The sequence below is a fragment of the Vombatus ursinus genome, unplaced genomic scaffold (genome assembly GCF_900497805.2).
Source record: "Vombatus ursinus unplaced genomic scaffold, bare-nosed wombat genome assembly UNPS02004573.1, whole genome shotgun sequence".
Classification (NCBI taxonomy): Eukaryota; Metazoa; Chordata; class Mammalia; order Diprotodontia; family Vombatidae; genus Vombatus; species Vombatus ursinus.
In genome coordinates, this window is record NW_020944351.1 from 2,857,302 (window position 1) to 2,881,562 (window position 24,261).

The following is a 24,261-nucleotide window of genomic DNA, read 5'->3' on the forward strand; positions in this document are numbered from 1 at the left end:
CAAAGGATTTTTATAGCTATACTGGTAGAAAAGGAGAAAAAGAGAAAAAACTTTATAAATTATAGGCCAATGACCTTGACTTTGATTCTTGGGAATGTCCTAGTGTCATTCATTAAAGAGATGGTTGATGAACATCTAGAAAGGGAGATGGTGATTACAAGGAGCCAGCAGAGCTTTGTCAAGAATAAGTTAGGCCATAATGTGGAAATATATTTAACATGATTGCACATGTATAACCCATATCAGATTGCTTGCCATCTTGGGGAGGGGAGGTAGGGAGGGAGAAAAATTTGGAACTCAAAATCTTATAAAAAATAAATGTTGAAAACTATCTTTACATGTAATTGGGGAAAAAATTAAATACTATTTAGAAAAAGAATAAGTCAGGCTAGATCAACTTCATTTCCTTTTTTTTTTAAAGCCAGTATTACTAAACTAGTAGATGAGAAGAATGTTATGAGCATAGTTTACTTAGATCTTAGTGAAGATTTGATAAAAAAAAATCTCTTATTATTCTTGTGGAGAAGGTGGAGAGATAGATAATACAGTAATACGGTAAGATGCTTTTAGACCTGGTTGAATGGCTGGCCAAAGAGTAGTTGTTAATGGTTCAGTGTTGCTTGTTAATGATTCATTGTCGATGTGGCAGAATGTCTCCAGTGGAGTGCCCCAGGGATCATGACTTACACCTGTGGGTCAGGATTTTCATCCATGACTTGTATAAAGTTATAGATGATATGCTCATCAAATTTGCAAAGGACACAAATCTGGGTGGGATAGCTAACATACTGGATGACAGCCAGGGTCCAAAAGGATCTTGACAGGCTATAGTACTGGACTGAATCTAACCAGATGAAATTCAGTAGGAATCAATGTTAAATCCTTTGCTTGGGTACAAAAATCAGTTTTATAATTACATGATGAGGCAGACGTAGTAAATATTTTGAAAAATATCTGAGGAGATGTGAATTACAAGCTCAAAATGAGCCAGCAGTATGATGTGGCAACCAAGCACATTAAGGCAATCTTGGGTTACATGAAGAAGGACATCGCTTCCAGGAATAAGGAGGTAGTCTCACTGTCTTCTGCCCTTGTGAGACCTCATCTGGAGCATTACATTCTGTTATGGGCTTCGTGGTTTTAGAAGGACTTTGATAAGCTGGAGCTTGTCCAGAAGAGGGCACCCAAGATGGTGAAGGGCCTTGTGCTCATATTATTTGAGGACTGATTGAAAGAAATTGGCATGTTCAGTCTGGAGGAAAGGGAGGGAAACAAGCATTTATCAAGTGCCTACTATGTACCAGGCACTGGACTAAGCACTTTAGAAACATTATCTCATTTGATCCTCACAACAGCCCTGGGAGGTTGATGCTATTATTATCCCCATTTTTCAGTTGAGGAAACAGAAGCAGATGGAGGTCAAGTGACTAACCTAGGGTTATATACCTAGTAAGTATCTGAGGCCATATTTGAAATCAGGTTTCCCTGACTCTAGGCCCAGCACTCTATACACTGTGCTACCTTGTTGTTCTTGTTGTGTCTTTTTAGTTGTGTCTGACTCTTCATTACCCCATTTAGGATTTTCTTGGCAACATACTGGAGTGGTTTGCCATTTCCTTCTCCAGCTCATTTTATAGATGAGGAAACTGAGGCAAACAGGGCTAAGTGACTTGTCCAGTGTCACACAGCTAGTGAGTGCCTGAGACTGGGTTTTGAACTCAGATCTTACTGACTCCAGGCCCAGTACTCTGTCCACTGAGAAACCTGGCTGCTCCATGCCATCTAATCTTAACAGGGAGACTCTCAACAGAAAAGACAACTCGGGGGAACGTGATAGTTGTCTTCAAGTATTTGAAAAGCTTTCATGTTGAGGGGGTTAGTTGTAAAAAGGTGAATTTTGGCTCAACATCAAGGATAAAACCCCTTCCTAACAATCAGAGTTGTCCTGAAGTGAATTGGGCTGCCTAGATGAGAGGAGATTGTAGGCTCCCCTTCCTTGAAGGTGTTTAAGCACAGGCCAGATACTCGCTGGCTGGATATGTGACAGTGGGGCTTTCTTTCATGTGTGGATTGGACTTGTTGGTTCTTCAGGTCCCTTCCAACTCTCCAGTTGTGCACTTTTGTAATTAGACCATTCTGGACAATGCAATTTTGGACTCATTTCTGAACAGGAACTTGGTAAGGTTCCTTCTCTCTGTACCTTAGTTTCCTCCTCTGTAAAACCAGGGAGTTGGTTGTATATACTCTCTAAGACATCTCCCAGCCTTGAGATTCCATGTCTTCTGTGCTCAAGTCCCTCTTAGAGCGCTGACATACAGGGGTTAGCTCTGTTTGCAGCTGTCATTTGTATGTGTAGTACTTACCTTCATAGTAGTGACTTCTGTTGAGGTCATGAATAGGTGGCAACCAGCAGACTGTGGAGGCCTTCAAAAACAAACAGAAAACCAATCCAGAGCAGAGCTTTGGCTGCGGACCACCCAGCATGTGGAAAGATTTCTACCTGACTATATTTCAGACTCTTTCAAGCATTAATAGATGTGCGTATGTAACGATAAAAAGGGCCCAATTAACAGGAATTGTAAAAAGGTCCCTTCCTTATGGAAGGGCATACTATCCACCTATTATCTTGAAAAGCTAATAGCTATCTCTGGTCTTAAATGCTACAAAAAGATGTTTTTATTTTTCTTTTTTTTCAGATAAAATTCTTATTGATATCTTTTTTTTAATATCACCTCAGTTTTCCCCATTATCCCTCTCTCTCCCCTCCTAGAGAGCCATCTCATATAACAAAGAATATTTTTAAAGGAAAAAAAAAACAGAGGAAGAAGTGAAAAAAAATCAGCAAAACTGATGAATATGTATAAAAAATCTGAAAATATATGCCATATTCCACACCCATTGACTTTGTAGTTCTGCGACAAAGTGGGAGAAAGTGTCTTCTAATATTTCATCTCTGAGGCCATACTTGCTTTTTGTAATTTTGCAACGTTCGTTTTTTATTGTTTTGTGATTGTTCTTTCCATTTCCATTGTTGTAGCCACATTGTATTGTTTTCCTGGCTCCACTTATTTTGTATCAATTCATGTAAGTCTTCTCATGCTTCTCTAGATTTATCACATTCATATTTCCTACAGCAGAGCAACATTCCAATTACATTCATGAGCCCCTGTTTGTTTAGTCACTCCCCAATCCATGGACATCTACTTTGTATTCCAGTTTTTTTGTTTCTGTTTTTGCTAAAGGTAGTGTTTTTTCTAATCCTTCTCTCAACTCCAGCTTCCCCAAATCCTATTCTCTTCTCCTCCACGAGAAATTGCCACCTGGAGTCTGGGCTTTATCGTGCCCTTGTGGGCCTCAGCTTTTGAAGGCGTTGGAATGGGTGACCTTCCAGTTCGAATTCTATGCTTTTGTGGCTTAAAAGACCATTAGATCCAATATGTGAGGAAACTGAGGCATAGGTGGTAGAGGTGACTTTCTTTGGATCACTATGTCTTGTTAAGTTAGTGGGAGAACCAGAACTAGTAACTAGGTTTCTTTCTGACCAGTTTCTTATACTATATTGCCTCTTGGTCACAAAACCCTTTTTATCCCAGACTTACTTCCCTCTCAGTTTGTGCTCAGAATAATAAGCCTGTTTTATTATTGGCCAAAGTTAAATCTAATTATAAATCTGCTGCAAAAGATACTCACTGGAACCTTGCTTTCACACCACTTAATATAGAAGGTAATTTGGGATTAAGTTGGCCCTTCTTGGACCCCATCCAAGGCAGGGCTGGGGGTGGGATTTAATTTCTTATGTAATGGAGAATTTCTGATGCAAGATGGCTTGGCCCATAAGGTACCCCCACAGCATAGGCCCACAAGATCATGTACACACTGGGAGCTGAATACAATGCTCACAACTTAAGCTCACATTTAACCACAGGTTAATGTCTAATGGTTGCCCAGCAGGTTAATGGATAATGTTAGCCTGAGATAGGGGTTGGCAGAGTGGCAACAGCAATAGGGGAAAGAGCTGGGCACAAAGTGAGGGGAGTGGGTGGGTGTCATTCCAGTAGAGGATATAGGGGATGTCCCAAACCTCTAGCTCAATCAAAGGCAGAGAGCTCTACATGAGTGGGCCTCACTGCTACCCATTGGTTTGATCCAGTGGAAACCAGCTGAAGGGGAAGAGAGGTAGCAGAGATTAGTGGAAAGTGCTGGGTTCAAATTTTGCCTCTGACGCTTATTAGCAGGGCTAGTGGAAAGACTGCAGAATGTTGGGTCAGTGGACCCGGGTTTGAATAATACTTTTTTTTTTGGTTGGGCAATGGGGGTTAAGTGACTTGCCCGGGGTCACACAGCTAGTAAGTGTTATGTGTCTGAGGCTGGATTTGAACTCAGGTCCTCCTGAATCCAGGGCCGGTGCTCTATCCACTGTGCCACCTAGCTGCCCCTTGAATAATGCTTTTGACATGACTTGTATGACCCTGGCTAAGTCAGTTCCCTCTTCTTTGAAATGAGGCCTTTGAGGTTCCCCCCAGCTCTAGATGGAAGCTCCTAGGATCTTAGGTCTCTCTAGGGACTCACAGAGCACCAGCAGAGTGTGTCCAAAAGAATGCTGGCCTTAGACTCAGAAGATGTGTCTTTGAGTCGTGGGTCTGCCATTTACATTTACCCTGGGCAAGTCAGTTAACATCCTTGAGCCTCAGTTCCCTCATCTTTAAAATGGGGGCAATTATAGTTGGACCATCCTCCTTACGTGATGGTTGTGAGGAAAGTCTTTTGGAAACCTGACAGTGCCAGAGAAGTGAATTGTTTCTGTTGCTATTAAGAGACAGGCCCAATATTCTTTTCTCCCTTCAGCTGGCTCTACTCAGGTTTATGCCAGGGGAGGGTTAAAGTAAGAGGGTAGAAGCATCCAATGTTAGGGCTAGGAATGGCCTTTGAGAGTCTCTAGTCTGAAGATGTTTTTCCTCTCCCTTTCCACCATTTTACAAAGGAGGAAACCAAGGCTCAGAAAGTTGAAGTGACCTAGCTCTTCTGACTCTTATTCTATTGCCTTTTCCACTGTACCCCACTGCCAGCCATCTCCAAGCTGGCCCATCTGGTCAAGGGTAGAGTGGTTATTAGGTTAAAAAGTTAATTAATTGGCCTCAAAAGGGAGCTTGTATCCCTGCAGATCTTTTGGGGCCTACTTGACTTGTCACTTGCCCTCCCTCAGCCTCATTGTCCTCCTCTGTAAAACCACCTCTTAAGGTCCCTTCAAGCTTTAGATCTGTTATCCTATTGTGTGACCTTGGGCAAATCACTTTAACTCCTGAGCTTCAGTTTCCCTCTCTGTAAAATGAGCTGTTCTACTACAGATCCTCTAATGTCCCTTCTAGCTCTAGGTCTATGATCTTATGAGTAGTGGTGATGGTAAAATCGTATTTCTGCATTGTCTTAAGATTTATAGAGCATATTCCCTCTTTATTAGCTAGTGGAAATATTATTTTCCTATTTTGCAGAGGAGGAAACTGATATAAAAAAGTGAAGTGACATGCTCAGGTATGCATACACACACAGACACACACACACACACACACACACACACACACGGGTCGCAGCAGTGAGGTTCATTGAAAGCCAGTTATATTCATGCCAGTAGTTTTATGTCTGGGTTTATTGCCCAATTTTCTCTTCAAAAAAAAATCTTATTTGCAGAGATTCCATTAAAGAGCTTTGCTTTTCCTAAGTGTTAAATGCTTGTTCATCTTGGAGATGGCAAAGACATATTTTAAAATGCTAATCATTTTGAGAGAAAAAGAAAGGGTGAGGATGGCCCAATTGACAACTGTTTGGTCAATTCCCTGAAATGAGTCAGTGTTGCCTCAGTTTCTTGGCCTGTGTCCACAATTTGGCCCGCGCCTTTGCCATTCTGGAGCTGAGCATCCTAATGGGCCAAAACATTGAATTTCCTTCTCCTGTTGGCTATGAGCCTCTCAGGTCAGTACTGGCCTAGGCACGGTGACTTCACTGGGCCTGGAACGTTAGCAGGAGCTAGCCCCGCTGTCTCCATGACACAGACGAAGAGAACATTTTGCTTTTTTGACCTAGCGAGCAACCACAGAAAACAGTGGTCATTTCATTTCGCATCAGACCACAAAATAAACCTTCATGCTGCAAATCACCCCAGGGTCTGTCTAATATTTGTGGGTTCAGCCATGCGAACACCAGCAGGCTGGAGGGCAAGTGAATAGATGGTGGTTGGTGTACTCAGCGGAAGAGAAAGTTAGGGCCCAGTTGATTATCACAGGACTCATTTTTAATAGACTTCACTCATTTGTTCACCAAGCTTTTCGGAAGCACCTACTATGTGAGTGCTAAGGATAAAAAGAAAAAAAGGGAACAGCCCCTGTCCTCCAAGAACTTATTGACTTACTGGAGGACAAGAACATGTAACCAGACAAGTAAATAAGAAATACGTGCCGTGTAAATATGAATACATTTCAGGGGGTGGGAGGTAATTAGCAACTGGAGTGATCAGGTTAGGCCTCTTAGAGGAGGTGGCAGTCGAGATGAACCTGATAGGGAGCTAGGGATTCTAAGAAGTGAAGATGAGGAGGGCAAGCATTCCAGGCATGGCAAAGTCTGTGCAAAATTATGGGGATGGGAGATGGAGTGTTGTATACAGGGAGTGGGGAGCAGACCAGTTAGATTGGATCTTAATCGTACCTGAAAGAGAATAATATGCAAGAAACATAGAAATACAGGCTGGGGCCAGGTGGTGAAGGGCTTTAAATGCCAAATAGAATAGCTTGATTTTAGAAGCAAGAGGGAGCCTCTGGAGCTTCTTGAGCTGGGGAGTGACGTGGTAAGACATGGATTCAAATTCGATCACTTTGGTAGTATGGTGCAGTGGAAAGAGCATTGGTCTTGAGACCCCGGTGCTCATGCTTTCGCCTTCAAATTCCCATATATTTACTTATGTTCATGTATTTTATTGGAGACACAAAATTGAAGTTCCCTAAAGGCAGGAGCTGTTTTTTTTGTGTCTGTATCCTTAGCCAATTGCACATAGTAGATATTTAATAAACATTTGTTGGGTTGAATTGAAGTTCATCTCACCTCTGCCAATTATTAACCATGTGACCATGGGCAGATCCATTTGGAAGGGCTCATTTTTCTTATCTGCAGAAGAAGGGAGTTGGACCAGAGGATCCCTAAGGTCCTTTCTAGCTTTAGAGCCTTTGAAAAAGAAATTGTGCATAGGTCGTACTAACCATAGTGATAGTTCTCAACATTTACGTAATCCTTTGGCATTAGTTGACCTCTGTTATCTTCATTGATTCCCACAATAGCCCATGGAGGTGGATAGTAGAAGCACAATTCTCCCCATTTCACAGATGAGAAAACCAAAGTTGAGAGAGACAGAGTCAGAAACAGAGAGAGAGAAAGGGAGACAGAGACACAGAAAGACAGAGACACACAGAGAGACAGGGAGAGAAAAAGAGAGAGATAAAATAGCTTGATTGGAATCACACAGCTAGGCTTTCTCCTGTACCATGCAACTTACACCCTGAAATACTGTTGGTAAAATGACATCCCAGCATTTCACATTATCAGGGAAAAAAAGGGGCCTTTGGTAGCAACTTAATAGCTTCTCTCTTCAGGAAAGCAGAGCAATGTAATTAGAGATATTGGACTTAGTTTATTGAAACGAAAAGTCTCATTTTGGCCAAGTGAAGTTGGTGAATTGTATTTAATTCATTCGAAATGATCCCACGCTGAAGAAACAAGTGGAACACTTTAGGAAGGGGAAGGGACACTATTTCCAGTCAACCAGTGCAAGAACGTAAGGAAGCAGGGCTTGGGGCTGGGAGGGGGACAATGGACACTCCTATCTTCGTTCAACAACACCGATCAAAATCGCAGGTTAAAGTGCTGCCTCCCCTCTAGATGTCCAGCTTCTAACCTGGATTTTGGCAAATGTCTTTGTGGCTGTTTTAACTGCAGAGATTGAAGTAATATTGCCTGAATTCATGTACTATTAAAGCTCATAGGATGCTAGACCTAGATCCAAAGCCTCTCTTTTGACAGTGGAGGAAACTGAGGTCCATGGTAGGGCACTGACTTTTCCAAGGTCACACAGTAGATCATAGGCCTATAGCTGGAAGGAACCTCAGTGGCCATTTTGTACTCTTCTCCTCTGTATAGATGGGGAAATTGAGTCAGGGTGGGGGGGCAAAGTGACTTGTCCAAGTCTCACAGTTTGTGACAGAGGCAGTATTTGGGCCCAGGTTCTCCGACTCCAAATCCAGCACTCTGTCTATTCTAGCATACTGAAGAATAATGTGTATTTACCTATTATTGGGCCTTGAGTTTATACCAGAGTAAGAAGATTGAATGCTCTCCATTGATTCATATGGTCTCAGAAATTGGTCCCCTCTCTGTGTTTTCCTAGTGCCTAGAATATCTAGACCTGTATGGAAAGGAACCTTTTTTTTGTTTTTTTTTTCTCTTATGAATCCCAGAATGCTTTAACTTTCTTAATTTTTCTTGGTTTTTTTTTTTGGTCTATATGTTCTTTTATAGCATGGCTAATATGGAAATATATTTTACAGGACTTTACATGTATAATCTATATCAAATTGCTTGTCTTCTCAAGGAGTGGGGAGGAGAGGCAGGGAGGGAGAGAATTTGGAACTCAAAAATTTCAAAAATGAATGTTAAAATTTTTTACATGTAATTGAAAAAATGAAATAAAAAAGAATCCCAGAATGTTGGGATTGGAAGTGACCTTCCAGACCATCTAGTTTAGTCCGAGCCATAGCTATGGGTTTTGTGCCTGGAGCAATGGGGGAGGGTGGAGGGGAAGGTTGGGGAGAAAGAAGCTCATCGGTGCTTTGGCCATCTAAATGAAGAACTCAGGACATCAGGAGGTTTCTGTGCTGCTGAAGGGCTGATTACTTCTGGGTAGGGGAGGAGGGCAGGGGACCAAAGTGGGAGGAGGCTTCTGGGAGGAAAAACATGCTCACTCCGGGATGGTTCTGTCTGTATTGCCTCCTAAATCCCAGCATCCTCGGACAAAGCTGCCTTTGCCCCACTCCAGCCCTAAGTCTTCCCTGCCACCCCCAGCTCTGAGTCTTATCCCTACTCTCATTTTTCAGAGGAGGAAACTGAGACCAAATAGAAATGACTTGCCCAAGGCCACACAGCTCTAAGGGACAGAGCAAAACCCAGGTCACAGAATTTTAGAATGTCAGAGGTAGGAAAAGGTATCTTATAAATTACCTAATGTAGCCTCTTCATATTACAGATTGGAAAACTAAGGCCCCAGGGGTGGGGAGGGGGAAGGGTCTTGTCCAGGGGTGGGGAAGCTACAGCCTTGAGGCCACATGTGGCCTGAATCTAGTTTGGATTCAGTCAAAGGGCCACACTTGAGGACCTAGAGGGCCACATGTAACCTCAAGGCAACAGGTTCCCCACCCCTGGTCTTGCCTAATTTCATAAAGCTAGCTAGTGACAGAAATGCTGGGGTTGTGCCATGCCCCACTCCACCCCACCTCCCTGGCCTTGGTTTTGTTCTCCTTTGAGTGGGTGTTCAAGGGGGCTCATTGCACGAGTGCACAAGTACACGCCTCAGATGAGCTTGCCTTGCTGTGGTGACAGTCTCTGGCTTGAAGGGGTTTGCCAGAGGCCCTGTCATGAAGCCTGCCTTCTCCTTTTATTTTAGTTGTTGTAAGAGCAAGAAAGCTCACTGCGTCTGCAGAGACCCCAAAGGAGCCTATCAGAGGCGAGGAGCAAAGAAGAGAAGGTAGGCTGGGAATTGCCTTCGAAGTACTTGTGAGACCGACTGACTTGTAAAAGCTTTTAGAACATTTTGGTTTGAGACTGGAACTCAGTTTCATGCTGGAAGATGGGAAAATGTTTTCATTATGCACTTTTGTCTCCCTGAAACAAACAGTTCAATTTTTACTGTCCAATATTGGCCTGGCCAGGCATGATCAAAGCTGTCGACAGTATGGGAGAAACTTGGTAAGGTTGTCACAGCATGGAACGGGGTCATGATGCATGGGGATCTTAGAGACCTGAGGTTTGCAAACAGCCCAATAGTTGCCTTTCTTATGCCTTTGAATGCCCATCTGCTGAGCTTCTTTGCCATTTGGTTCTCCTGTCCATAATGGTCTCCATCAGCTTGCTGTGTTACTTTAGGCAAACTGCTTCCCCTCTTTGGCCCTCAGTTCCCTCCTCCTTGAAATGAGGGGCTGGATTCGCCAATCTCTAAGGGTCCCTTGAAGCCGGAGTGCTGATGCCATTCTGTGAGACTATGATTTCCTGTAAGTACTTAGGAAAGGTAGGAAGTAGGGAAATAGTAAGTCACGCATAGCTTTTAGTTGGTGATTGGGGTTTTGTGTGTGTGTGTGTGTGTGTGTGTGTGTGTGTGTGTGTGTGTGTGTTGGGGGGGTGTGCTAGCTGAGAACCTGTCGAAGTTCCAGCACCTATTCCCTCCAGAGACGAGTCTGAGCTCCTGGTGTCCCTCAGTCCTTAGGACAGTACTGGGATTTTTGCCCACGCCCTCAATTCTCTTCCTTTTTTGATATGGCAGAACGCAAAGCAGCAGAGACCAAGGACTGAGGAGGCAAAAACAAGAATTGTTTTGCAAGCAATATGGGCATCTTTAACGAAAATAGGCTCTTTCAACTGATTTACTTCTCTTATTTATTCCCTCCCAGAAATCACAGGACCAGCCAAGTTTCCATAGTAACCAATTATTGTCACAAGCCTTAGAAATGACAGAAAAAGCTTCGGCGACAAGTGAATTGTTCAGAAGAAAATTAACCTGCTGTGTGACCTTGGACAAGCCACTGGCACATCTGAGCCCGTTTCCTTCTCTGTCAGAAGAGAGGCTCAGACTTAGATAATGCCCAAGGTCCCTTCCACTTCTGACTTTGTAGGAAGACCTTGGTTTTGTTGAGATGGGGAGGAAGACTCATGGCTAGATTCTTGATTTCTGAATTTTTTTTAATGGAGTAGTGGAGATGCCAATGGGAATTTCCATTGTTGGTTAAAAAGAGAGTTAGGGAATAACTTTAATTCTTCTTTTTCCAGTTGTGTAAATAAATGATCCCCTCCCCCATCCCCCTTAGAAATTGGGATATGGGATACACTTACTCCTCAAGTATCCCACTACAGAGCAAAGGGAGTTATGGGATATTCTACTTCCATTTGCTTCTATGATGCCAGCCCTGGGTACCAAGATCAGACCACAAAATGGAGTTCTCTACATTTATTTTTTAATTTGAAAAGTAGTTGGTGGGAAAGTGACCGTGTTCAATCACCGTTGGATGAATGAGGTCACAATTTGTCCCTTGCCCCATTGCCCTTTTTTGAAACTAGCTTTAAAAGGCCATTCCCTTTCAGTAAATAGAACTGCTTTAAAAAAAAGAAAAGCTTTAGCTGAAATTGTTCAAAATCAGTTTAAATCAATAGTACTTACTAAAGGCACTTTGATTGTGTCTGCTTTTGTAGGATCTGCCTCCCCTCCCCAACACCTGTGTTTTGTACACAGTAGGCACTTAAATGTTTTATTTGTCATATTTAGATTTTCTTAAGGGGCTGATTCCTCCTTAGCTATTTGTTGAACATGCAGAAGATTAAGAGCCAGCGGGCCATGATGTTAACTTGGAGGACAAAGTGCCGATTTCTTAATGTGACATTTAAGGCCTTCCACAACCTGGCTCCCACTTACCCTTCCAGCCTCCCCAACGTGATTCCCTTCCACTTACTCGACCTTCTGACCATGCTGGACAGCTCTTCTTAGTCTCTACTGCCTCCATGCATTCACAGAGGCCATCTGCCATGTTGAAATTGTTCTTTTTTCAAGCCCTTGCTCAGGTGTCTCTTCCATGAAGTCTTCCTGTCCCTTCCTCTTGTCTTATAAAAGTGATCAAAAATAACTATTTGGAGATTCCCAGTATCCAGAGCTTTAGTTCATCTTATTATAACTAAACAAACTCAAATCTGACTTTTAAAAATGTTTTATTGATTTTATTGATGATTAATGATTTCTTGATCACTAGCTTTCCAATTGCTACACCCCCTACCAATAGAATCTTCCTTTGTAATGTATAAGTATATTTAAGTAAAAGTAACTTTTTAAGAAAAATTGGCAATGCCTGAAGATGTTTGCTTCACCCCTCCCCTATAATCCCTCACCTCTCTGCCTAGAGGTAGAAGGCAAAATTTCATCATCTGTCCTCTAAAGTCATGGTCAGTCACTGCCCAAATCAGAGTTCTCAAATCTTTCGTTGTTAATTTTTCTTTCCCTTATTTTTGACATAATGTAAATTATCTTCCTGGTTCTGCTTATTTGGTTCTGCTTGTTCTGTTTTGCATCATTTTATCAAAGTCTCCTCGAGTTTCCCTGAGGATTTCACATTTATCCTTTGATAATTATATCAATTCAATAATTTTCCATCACATTCATAGAACAGAATATGTTCAGATGTTCTCAAATAAATAAATGGGCACCAATTTTCCTTCCACTTCTTTCCAAACCTCCTTTAACAAAGAAGATCCCTGTACAATCCATCTCTGGTCTCAGCACCAAATGAAGAGTTGGAAAGCAGGGCTCAGTTAAATCCATGATGGATTGCCTGTATTGGGCAACCACATTACTGCTACTCCAAGTAACTTCTCCTTCTTAATCTGGGAAGTCACCAAGGAAATCCTCTGGTACGTGCCCACCCAAACAATTCCATCCTTTCTAAAGATGGAGAATAGCAATGTAAGGGACCAACTCATTTCATGCAAAGCCTTTGACTTTGGCCTTCAAGTGCAGACTTTGAACTAATAATAATGCAGGAGCTGCCCTGTTCTTCCCCTTCCTTCCCAGCCAGTCAATAAATTGAGCACATAAAAGTGGACACCAGTTTTGAAGCTTTTCGTCTGTGGAGGGCCTAGAGGCTGAACGTCTTGTTTTCTGCAGACTTTAAGCCAGGAGCAAGGAACCTGTGACCTCGAGGCCACATGTGACCCTCTTTGTCCTTAGGTGAGGCATTTTGACTGAGTCCAAGTTTTACAGAACAAATTCTTTTATTAAGGGGATTTGTTCTGTGAAGGTTGGAGTAAAAGGGCCACACTTGAGGACCTAGAGGGCCACATGTGGCCTCGAGGCCAAAGATTCCCCACTCCTGCTTTAAGCCATTTGGCTCACTAACCCCTTCAAGCTGAAGGCAGCATGGTGAAGAGAGCTCCTTTGCACAGGCAGTGAAAAGTGTGAATGGCATACATCTAAGGTTATACAGTTGTTAGGATGGAGGTTTCCATCTCTACCCTCAGTTAATGTAATCTCAGAAGGTATAGACACCTCAATTGAGTCAGTCACCAGAGTGAGCTGGGTATTAAGGAATCTTCCTATAACCATCTCACAATATGTGGACAAGTCCTTAACTGATTTGAAAGAGTCAGGACTATCGGTCATTGGATGAAAACTAAATGCCAAACAATGGTGAGTTCAGCAGTGAGCCCATTCAAGTGATGGACTGGCCTGGTGGTGAAGGATTCCAGGTTCAGGTTCCTGAGAGGCAATTGCTCTTGGAGAAAGGAGGAATCTCTCTCTCTCTCTCTCTCTCTCTCTCTCCCTCTCTCTCTCTCTCTCTCTCTCTCTCTCTCTCTCTGTCTCTTTGTCTCTTGCCCTCTCTCCTTCTCCCTTTCCCCTTTCCCTCCTCCTATGACCATGTTACCAGAGAGAACTGACCAGAAGCAGATCTTAAAGGCAAAAGCATGGTCACCTAAGACAGGAGATCCAGAGAGAGCCACACTGAGGACAGACACAGATAGATACAGAAAGGTCAGAGGAATAAGACTCCCCATGCTGCCCAGGAATAAAGAGAAGACTTTGAGCAACCAGGAGTTGGGAGTTTATACTTCCAACACACATAGTTTCCAAGTTTGTGCTTCTCTCAATTTCAAGCCACTTATCCCCTGGACTTTTCCTGCATTTATGGAAGAGCACACCCCAGGTTTGAGATGAGTGTTTTGTCCCACCTGTTGTGATCACCTTAGTAAACTTTTGCTAAAAGCTAATTGTTCAGGGCTTGGCTGATGTTAATAGGAAACACATCGATGAGACCTTTTGAGCTCTATAGGAAGCCCAGCCTCTCAGCATTACCCCAAGAATCCCGAGGGAGGAAGTAGTAAGCATCCACCTTGGGGTCCCCAAACTGTGAGTCTGAGCTAGGAAAGTAGCTCTGGAGGAGGTGTTCCACAGTGAATCTGCTGGTCACTTTGGGTTTAGAGTTGGAGGACCTGCATTGTTAAGCTCGTCTCTTACTGGAGATATGCTGATGGAAGGGGATCTGCATGGGAGAACCTTCTGATTTGTAGCCTTCTCAGAGTAGTGAAATAACTTCTCCTGGATCATATAGCTACTTCATGTCAGAGCTAGGATTTGAACCCAAGTTCAGTGAGTCAACAACATTTATTAAGCACAGTGCAAAGCCTGGGGATACAGAGGAATGCAAAAACAATTCATACCTTCAGAGAGCTCACATTCTAGTGAAGAGACAAGATGGAAATGACTATATGACATACAAATTATATAATCCATTAACAGGCATTTACGAAGTGCCTATTCTATGACAGGCACTGTTCTAGGCACTGAAAATACAAATACAATGAATGAGTGAGATAGAAGGGAAGAGGAAATGAACAAGCATTCATTAAGTACCTATTCTATGCCAGGCCCTGTGCTAAGAATTTTACAAATATTAGCTCATTTGATCCTCACAATAACCATGTGAGGTAGATGCTGTTATTATTGGTTGGTTTTTTTTTTTACAGATTTTACATATTTTTACAAATGAGGAAACTGAGGCAGACAGAGGTTAAGTTGCTTGCCCAGGATTGGTCTTCCTGACTGCAGTCCCAGTGCTTTATCCACTGTACCATATAATCCTTCCCCTCAAGGAGCTTAGATTCTAAAGGAGAAAACAACAGTTGGAGTGGTCGTCAGAAAAAGTTTCACGTAGAAGGTGTTTGTTGCCTTTGTTGTTCTGTGTTTGGTGTGGAAGTAGGTATTTTTCAGGATAACAAAGAGGTCAAGATCACAAGGTACCTAGCCTTACAGAATTAGAATTCCAGTCAGGGAGACAAATGATGAATGAATTCAGAGTAAGGGAAGGATTGTGGGGTGAGGCTAAGCAGCAAAGACTTCATTGGAAAAGGATGATTCCTGAGTCTTGAGCAGGGCCCCTGTCCAGAGGCATTGTGGGAAGAATCTGAATTATACTAATCTAGCTTACCCCCCCATATTGATAATAACAGCTCATCTCATTCCTTGTAATCAGTATCTATGATCCTAATTAAAGTCTTAGTTTTTTCTCATCTCTTTAGTGTGTAGATGAGATTCTATATTATGGTAACATATAGCATGTAAGCAAGAAAGGAAGGAAGGAAGAAAGAGAGAAAGAAAGAAAGAAAGAAAGAAAATAAATCCTGGAGTGGCAAATTGATACCACAAAGTCCATGCAGTTGGCTGTAGGTATGCAAAGCCTCTCTCAGGCATAACTGAAGACAGGGATTACAGCCAGTAAGACAGGACACAGTGACAGATCACGGCAAAAGGAGGTGACAGAAGAAATCTACAGGTATAGTAATCTGGGGCCATTTTGTGGAGGGGAAAGTAGCCTCCCTGTACACCTTGCTAGTTCCTGATGCATCACTGTATCATGGGGAAGCCTAGTAGTAGTGATAATAATTCACATTTAAATTTCACTTTTCTTACAACCTTGGGAGAGAGAACAAATGCAGTACCCAGTTTACAGATGAGGAAATGATGTGTCTAAGAAGTAAAGTGGTATATCCACAGTCACACAGCTAGTAAATGGCTGAAATGGGATTTGAGCCCAGGTCTTCTGACCCCCAAGTCAACACACTGCCCATTCCAATTTTTTTTGCCGCGACCTTCAGGAAAAGAGAAATGGTGGCTCAAATGCTCCACAAAAGAAGGCAGGAAAGCATGTGATACATTTCTGGGATGAAAAATTGTTAGCCCAAAGCAGGGCCATTGCTTAAAGTGAGCCAGGAAGTGGGGAGAGGTCCTTTCCTCCTCTAAAAATCCACTTATGTGGACCGGCTAGAAAAATGAAGCCCTGCTGAATTTAATAAAGTAGGAATATTCTTCTTAATTCTGTTTACCTGGTAAAGTTAATGAACCTTCTTTAAAATAAAATAAAAAATTTATACAAAAGCTGCTACTTTTTTCTCTTTGGCAGTTCTCCTCTGTGTTAATCAGAGACACTCAGTAGCCAGTGAGGGGTGAGAGGACAATATTAATTTCCTAGTTAAAGTTCTGAAGCCCCAGGGAAAAGTGGTGGGCTTTAAATTGAGCTCTAGGAGAGAAGATGAGGTCTTGTTTTCAGAGCTAGACTGGAGTCTGGTATGTAAAGTGAAATTTTAAAAGCTATATTACACACATTTTCTTGGCAATAATTTACTCCCATTAAACTGGGCTTCCTGCCCTTCAGCCTCTATTTATCCCTTTTGGAAAGTGGATCTTAGTCTTGGATAAAGAACTCTTTTCCTTCCTTAATAGTCCTTTGAATAACATAAAGAGGCTTCTTCTCCATTTGGAAGTTTTGGCAACTGCAGTTGGGTTATGACTGTGTGTCCTGATCTCTTGACTCTAGTAGGTGATGCTGGCCTTAGTGTGAGCCTACAGAGAAGGCCCTTCTAGTATTCTAGGCCCTTCATAGATGAGGCTTTCTCTCTCTTTAATAGAGATAGATTTCCTAGAAAGCTTGTCTTAGAGCAGGGATTCTTAACCTGAGATACATGACACGCCACCCCCCCCACCCCGTCACATGTCTGTGGACTGATTTCAGGGAGTCCATGAACTTGGCTGGGGGGAAATTACTTCCTTATTTTCACAAACCTTGAACTGAAATTTAGCATTCCCTCCAATTATTGATGAATACTATTGTGAGAAAGGGTCCAAGGCTTCATCAGGCTACCAGAGTGGTCCAAGACACAAAAAAGTCTACTTGACTTAGAGGTAAGCTGGGAAGAAGGGAAAGGAGAGAGGTAGCTTGCTGGTTGGAAGAAGGCAGCTTGTTGAGGTGGATGGGTGGCACACTTAGACTAGAGTACTAATGCGACTATGGCCATTGATTTGATCCCCTTATTGGAAGCTGGTTGGCAAGTTAGTCTTGGCAATGGCCGGAGGCTACACCCTAAATTCTGTGAGCCATGTTACAAATAGATGCCATGGCCACACTGGGGACTTTGAAAAAATGTGGACGGCTCTGTGAAGCCAGCTGTACCACTGGAGATGCTCATCAAACATGTGCTTTAGTGAGACCTGCCATCGAGATAGCACTTTGAGGTACCCACTATTACTTGGGCGTCACAATAACTCTGTGTGGTAAGCAGTACAGGTACTATTGTCCCTATTTGACAGAGCTAGATATTGAGGATTGGAAGTGGTTAAGTGACTTGCCTGGGGTCACAGTGTTAGATTCAGAATTTGAACTCTGGTTCTTTGACTCCAAATCCAGTGCTCTTTCCATTACACCACCCTACCCCTAAGAAGCAATTTCATTGTTAGAGCCCTTTTAGTTGACTTGATACTCTGTGGCTCTGCAGCGAAAGGTTTATGAAATATTTTTTCCTCCAGATTAAAGCCTGGGGAGTTGGTGGCCTGTTTTAGGATTCTAGGATCGTGGATTTATGGCTATAAATCCAACCCCCTCATTTTACAGATCATATGTGACTTACTGGAGGTCTTATGTGGTCTGGGGGCCCAGGGCTGGGACTAGAAGCTAGTTTTCCAAGGTTTACTGTGATCAGCCTAGCATCATCCACACGCAGTAGCAGCCAGACAACCTCCCCATCTGTAGTGAATCACTTTTCCATTTGGCCTTTGGGCTGGTCACACTCCTTGCATTTGTATTTGATCCTAGAGGGACTAGGGAACCATTGATGCTTCTTGAGCAGCACAGTGGCACACAGTCAGGCACATATTTTAGGACAATCGCTTTGGTAGCTGTGTTGAAGATGGATTAGAGAGGGCAGAGACTGGAGGCAGAGGGAGATTGCCGTGATCCTCTGTCTTCTTTCCTTTTGCAGTGGGCTTGTTGCTTCTCCTAACACCATCTACTGTTTGGTAACATAGTAAAAGCACAGGTTTTTACAATATTTTTACAATATTACCTGGGAAGAGCCTTGTGAAAGAGGAAACATCTATGTAGGACATAAATTGGCGTGCCCTCCCCCTCCATTTCTTTGTGCTCAGTAGCTCGCTTCCCCAGGCTGCTACCTGTATTGTTGCAGTCTATCGAAGAGTACTTGTCCCCTCACTCTCCCCAGCCCCCAAATTGGCCATGATTAAGTAAAAAGAAAAACAAGAGACACCACAGAGAGCTTTTCCCCCACCAGTGGCTCCCAAAGCCCACCCACACTGCAGCAGTCCAAGGTTTTCTTCCATCTTTCCCATCAATGCCTTTCAGTGTTCGTTCACTGGCCCAGTGATTTTTCCTTAGGGTCATGTGGGAGATCTGTTCCCCATGCTGGGAATGTTCTTCCCTCCTTCCCTCTGCCTCCCAGAGTCCCTGGCTCCCTTCAAGGCTCAGCTCAAGTGCTACACATTCTCTGGCCATTTTCCTTTCTCTCTTTGGTTCCCCAGCTCTTGGTACAGCTCCTGACACCTGGGAAGCATTCTCTCCTTGCTTGTTGACTGAATAACCTCTGTATTAGGGTAGAAATGCAGCGTGGCCGTCAACGGAGAGTTCTGTGTCCATAAGCCATCTTCCCCTGCAAAATGACCATTCAATTGCTGTTTAGTTATCCAGGGTCAGAAGGTAATTAGATCACAGAATGCAGAATGTTAGAACCAGAAGGGGTCTTAGGCATATTTAGGAGCCTTAGGGGTCATCTAGTCTAACCCTCTCCTTTTATGGAGAAAGCAACAGAGGACCCAAGTGCCAGGATTTGAACCCAAGTCCTCTTATGGCTTTTCCTCCTCCATAAAATGGACTAAATAGCAGCTTCCTACATCTAGAGCTCCAAGGGACTTCTTAGGCCATCCAGTCCAACCATTAATTTTACAGGTGAGGAAGCTGAGATGTAGGGAGAGGGAAAGTGACTTGCTTAAGACACTACAGGTAATATATGGTAGAGTCAGGATTTAAACTCAGGTCCTCTGACACCAAAGCCAGTGCTCTTTCCATTGTACCATGCTGATGATCTCTAAAGACCCTTCTCTCTCCAAATTTTATGATCATATGCTCAGAAGATCTGTGTTCAAGTCCTGGTGCTGTATGACCTTGGGCAAGTCATTTAACCTCTGTCTGCTTCAGTTTGCTCATCTGTAAAGTTCAGGAAGATGGACTCTGTGACCTCTAAGGTCATTCACAACTCTATGAGTGCAATTCCATGGTCCTCTGTCCTTTCCATTTTCCATTGCTCATTAATTCTTCAAACCATTTGGGTGTAATGTTAATATTACTCCTACCAGAGTCAACATTGACATCAAAGCTTTACATTTTGAAATAACAATAAGAGTGCCTATTTCTCTAGCATTTTATGGTTTATAAAGCATTTCCTTCCCAACATCTTTGTGAGCTCGGTGGTATAAGGGTTCTTATCCCTATTTTACAGTTGTAGAAACTGAGGCCCAGCCAAATTAAATAACTTAGCAAGGATTGCATAATTACGAAATGTCTGAGCTGGGCATCAACTCACATCTTTTGTTCTTTACTCCAATAATACTCTTTGTTATTTGAACTCAATTAAACAAACACTTATTAAGCAGTGGCGATGTGCAGTACATGTACTACTCTACCATTTTGTCTCATAGAATACCTATTCCCAACACTTCTTACCCTGTTCTTCACCTGCAGAGGTGGAAAGGGAGTGGGTGGGAGGGAGATAATGCTGGGCAATTTCCCAAAGGCAAGATATATATAGATATGTGTGTGTGTGTGTATGTATGTATATATACTGTTGGATTCACTCAATGGGCTGCCCATCTAGCTGCTTGCTGTATTTTTGACAATAAGCATTTTTCATCCATTTTTCTTTCCTGTGTGGATAGTTAGCCTGATCTCTTTTGCATGCTTAGAGGTCTCATTGTGGAGGCTCTGCAATTTTCCAAGGTTCGCTGCAAACAGCCTAGTGTCATCCACACATAGGAACAGCCGGACAACCTCCCCATCTGTAGGAATACCTTTTCCATTTCGTTTTTGTGCTGGTCACACTCCTTGAGAAGTAGAAACATTTTTTGATGAGTATATGTTTCCCTGTTTTGTGCTTTGCATGCTGTTGATAATTAGGGGATCATTGAACAAACAAATTGAATAAATATTTATTGGGCACTTACTATGTGCAGGGCACTATGCTAAGCACTGGCGATTACCTTCCCCCCTGCCCCCCAATAAGGAAAGAAAAGAAACGGTTCCTGCCCTCAAGGAGCTTACAATTTACTGGTGGGTTTGGTGGGGACCGTGACACAACATACATATACAGAGGTAATACATGAGGCTAACAGTGGAGAGACATCATGGAAGGCTTCCCATAGGAAGTGGCAGCTGGGCTGAGTCTTGAAGGAAGCTAAGGATGTTGGGGTGGGGGGGTGACACATGCAAAAGCACGTGCTTTTGGAATGTTCTTCTGGCAGCTGTGTGGAGGCTGGATTGGAGGGAGAGGAGAGACACTGGAAGCTGGGAGACCCAGTTAGGAGGCTATTGCAGTAGCCCAGGTGAGATGATGAGGGCCTGACCCAGGCTTACAGCTTGTCAATGGAGAGAGGCATGTCAGATGGAAGAGATGTTGTGTAGCTTGAATTGACCACATGGTCTGTCTTGGTGTTGGTCCAGAAATCTTAATGTGATTTTGATGTTCACAGGGGAGATACCTAATTGTACCAGAGCCTTTGAAAGTTGCATTTGGCTCTACTGAGTCAAATGCTTTTTAAAAAATAATCAACAAGCAATAAAAAGGAGGGGGAGGAGGGTGCATTTGTATTCTCTGCACCTGTCAGGCAGTTTTGTGACTGAAAATGTGGTCTGCTAGAGAAATTTATTTGCCAAAGCTTCCCCTGTTGCCTTTTCCTATTTTCATCAAGGATGCCCTCCATACGTGTGTGGGTTACACTCATAAAGATTTGATGGAGATGAGAGTAGACATATGGTTTAGTAGTTACCGAGGCCCTCTTGATTCTCGCTCCCCCCCTTTTTTGGTAATGATACCAGCTGTGACAAACTCTATTTGGATGCCTCATTGTGGTGAGGAGGTGACCCTCGCTTCCTGAAACATATGCCTGGAGAGCCTAGGCTTTGACAAGGTAGTCTCTGGTCGCAGACCAGTTCCATCTCACTCTGCTAAAAGAACTGGTGGCTGTGGCTACAGAGGTGCTTTGAAGCCCTGTACGGCGGGCCTAGAAATGGGTGGATGTCACAGTTTTTCAAAAAAGAGCAGAGCCTGGTCACTGAGCTTGACTTCAATTCTTAGCAAGATTCTAGAGTGTATTGTCAAAAGGATAATCTAGTGGTGATTGCTGAGATCAAGCATGGCTTCATAGGATCAGAGATATCAAGATGAAAAGGACATTAGAGGTCAGAAACAACTTATGGCCAAAATAACCTTGTTTCTTCCATGCTGTCCCCCCCCCCCATTACTAGGATGGTAGATCTGGAGATACACAGTGAGGTCTCAATTGGTGCGAATAACGAATAACAAATCCCCTGAAGTGGCCACGTGTATATTTGAATTGTTATTTGAAGTTATAATTACAGTACAAATTTGAATATATGCTACCACTTCAGGGGATTTGTTACTTCTACTAATCAGGACCTAGTTTACGCTTTGACTGATCAAAGGGCTGCATTGAGGACCTAGAGGGCCACATGTGTCCTCGAGGCTGTAGGTTCCCCACCCCTGATCCTCGATCATGTGATCATAGCATTAGAAACTGAAGGGACCTAAGAGATCACATAGCCCAATGGTTGGAAAACTTCAGTGACTGTATTTGTATGACCTGTGAGCTAAGAATGATTTTTACTTTTTTTTCCCAGTATTCTCAACTCATGGGCCATACAATGCAGGCAGCTGGCGGGACTTGGCCTGTGGCCTGTGGCCTATAGTTTGTCAACCCCTTATGTAGCCCAACTGCATCTTTTATAGATGAGGAAAATTTTTAGCGAAGTGTTTGGCCCAATCTTTCATGCTGTTCTTTTGAAAAAGATGGAAGGCCTTGAATCAGCTGGTCCTCCTAGGTGGGTTCAGAACTGGTTGAGTGACCAGGTACAAAGAAGCATCATTAATGGGTAGGTAGGAACTTGGAAGAAGGTCTCTAGCAGAGCACTGCAGGGATCTGTTCTTGGTCCAGTGCTATTTGAACATTTTTTTCATCAGTGACCTTTGGACAAGGATTTAATTTATGCCTTTATCCATTTGCAGCTGGCAAGTACTCATCAAGCCTTTGTTTGACCTGTGTTGAGTGCTGGGAGGGATAGCTAACACGCTGGAAGACAGAGTCTGGATCCAAAAAGATCACAACAGGCTAAATATTTAGCTGGTTGAGCCAAATCTTTCTTTTATACGCTTTTGGTGGCAGAATCTAAGGAGATGAAATTTAGTAGGAACAAATGTCAAGTCTTAACCTTGGATTAAAAAAAATCCACCTTACATATATAAGATGGACAAAGAATGGCTGAGACAATATTTCACCTGGAAATAGATGTGCACATTTTGGTGTCTTGTAAGCACAAGTGTACTCTGGCCACTAATACCGCTAGTTCAATCTCAGCCTGTACTGATGGAGGCTTGGTGTCCAGAATGAGGAGGAGGTCATAGGCCCATTGTACTCTGGTCTGGAATACCCCACTCTTGCTGCCTCTTATGTTCCACTTTGTCTTGCTCCCTGCCCACTACATCCCCATTCATGTTGAGGAAAGAACTATTAATCACCCCCTGCACGTCCTACCCTTTGTGGGGAGAGGCCAAACATAATCTGTGGCTGCTTAGTATTTTTCCCCTGGACCAAAGGTGCTTAAAGCTTCAAATTAGAGACTCAACGAGAAAGGAAATTCTAAATGTCAGCACCACCTGTCAGCAATTTTAGAATTACCTCCCTGTCCTTTCCCGCCCCCCCTTTTTGTCTCTGAAACAAACATAGAGACCTCATTTAAAGCTCTAAGCACCCAAGGAACAGCTGAAAGCATAATGATAATAGGAAGAATGGAGCCAGTGTAACAGTGGTGACTTTGACCAAGTTCTTCTAAATATTTGTAGGAAGTTTTGTGGGCATTTTTGTTAGTGCTTTCATTGAAATTCATTCAGCAACATGCCTGCTCTGTTCCAAACCCTGCTCTAGGCGCTATGGTAAACATGAGCCAAAAAAGGAGAACATGAATGCTTTTTGTCTTCAATGAGTCTATAACCTGCTTGGGGAGACCAGGCATATGTGTGTGAAAAACTCAAAATTATTTCAGGACACTCTTGCTGTCCTTTTAAGTGTGCCACCTACTGTCTACTGTTTTTGGAAGGCCCCAAGATTCCTTGGGGGGGACCTCTGGTAGTCATCTCTATGGCTCATGTTCCTACCCAGGCTTTCCCCTTGGCGCATCACAAATGGGCTCATGTCTCTCTAAGGACTTTTAATTCCCCTGCAAGGATTCAGGCTAACAAGACGTTGGATATAGGGTAGATTTTTATTTGCATTCGTAGCAGTTCTTCTGACTTGCCTCCCAATATTTTTCATGCTGCATCAAAATATAGGGTCGGGGGTACCCAGGAGTGGGACAGCCCTGGAAAATCTGGAAAACCCCACCATGTGGAGGGGGAAGGAGTCTGTGGCTTTGATCTGGGGGTTCAGTTTTTAGTTTCCCCTCTGTCACTACTCTGCTGGCTTGGGTGAGTGGGAAGAGGCCCCTCTTCCCATTTGCCCTTGTTCTTTATCCTTTTAGTAGGCCGTTTCACTGCCTTATGGCTGGGCCAGATGGCCTGATCTTCTCCTTGCTTCATAACACTGATGGGTTGAGTTTCTAAGTCTGGAGATATACTTGTATGCCAGTTGAGTTCCAACCCCTGACACTAGACCGGGTTCACCTTGGGGATCTCTGGCAGTCATCTCCGTAACTCATGCTCCCAGCCAGGTTTTCTCCTAGGAGCATCACAATTTGGCTCATGTCTCTCTAAGGGCATTTAGCTCACATGCAAGAATTCAGGCAAACAATTGGCTATTGGATATAGGTAGAATGAGCTCAAAGAACCCTTCTTGCCAGTCAGTCTGGTCCC

At 43.2% G+C, this 24,261-nt stretch overlaps 1 protein-coding gene across 2 annotated transcripts in view; it reads left to right on the top strand.

Annotated features, from left to right (window-relative positions):
• HS6ST2 (heparan sulfate 6-O-sulfotransferase 2) overlaps positions 1-24,261 on the top strand; it is a 279,978-nt gene that overhangs the window by 29,688 nt on the left and 226,029 nt on the right. The window contains exon 2 of one of the 2 annotated variants that reach the window (XM_027837837.1): positions 9,698-9,778. The exons of the other annotated variant lie outside the window; for it this stretch is intronic. Coding sequence (XP_027693638.1) covers positions 9,698-9,778 — 81 coding nt within the window. The remainder of the gene's footprint in view (positions 1-9,697; positions 9,779-24,261) is intronic. 2 annotated transcript variants of the gene reach the window in all.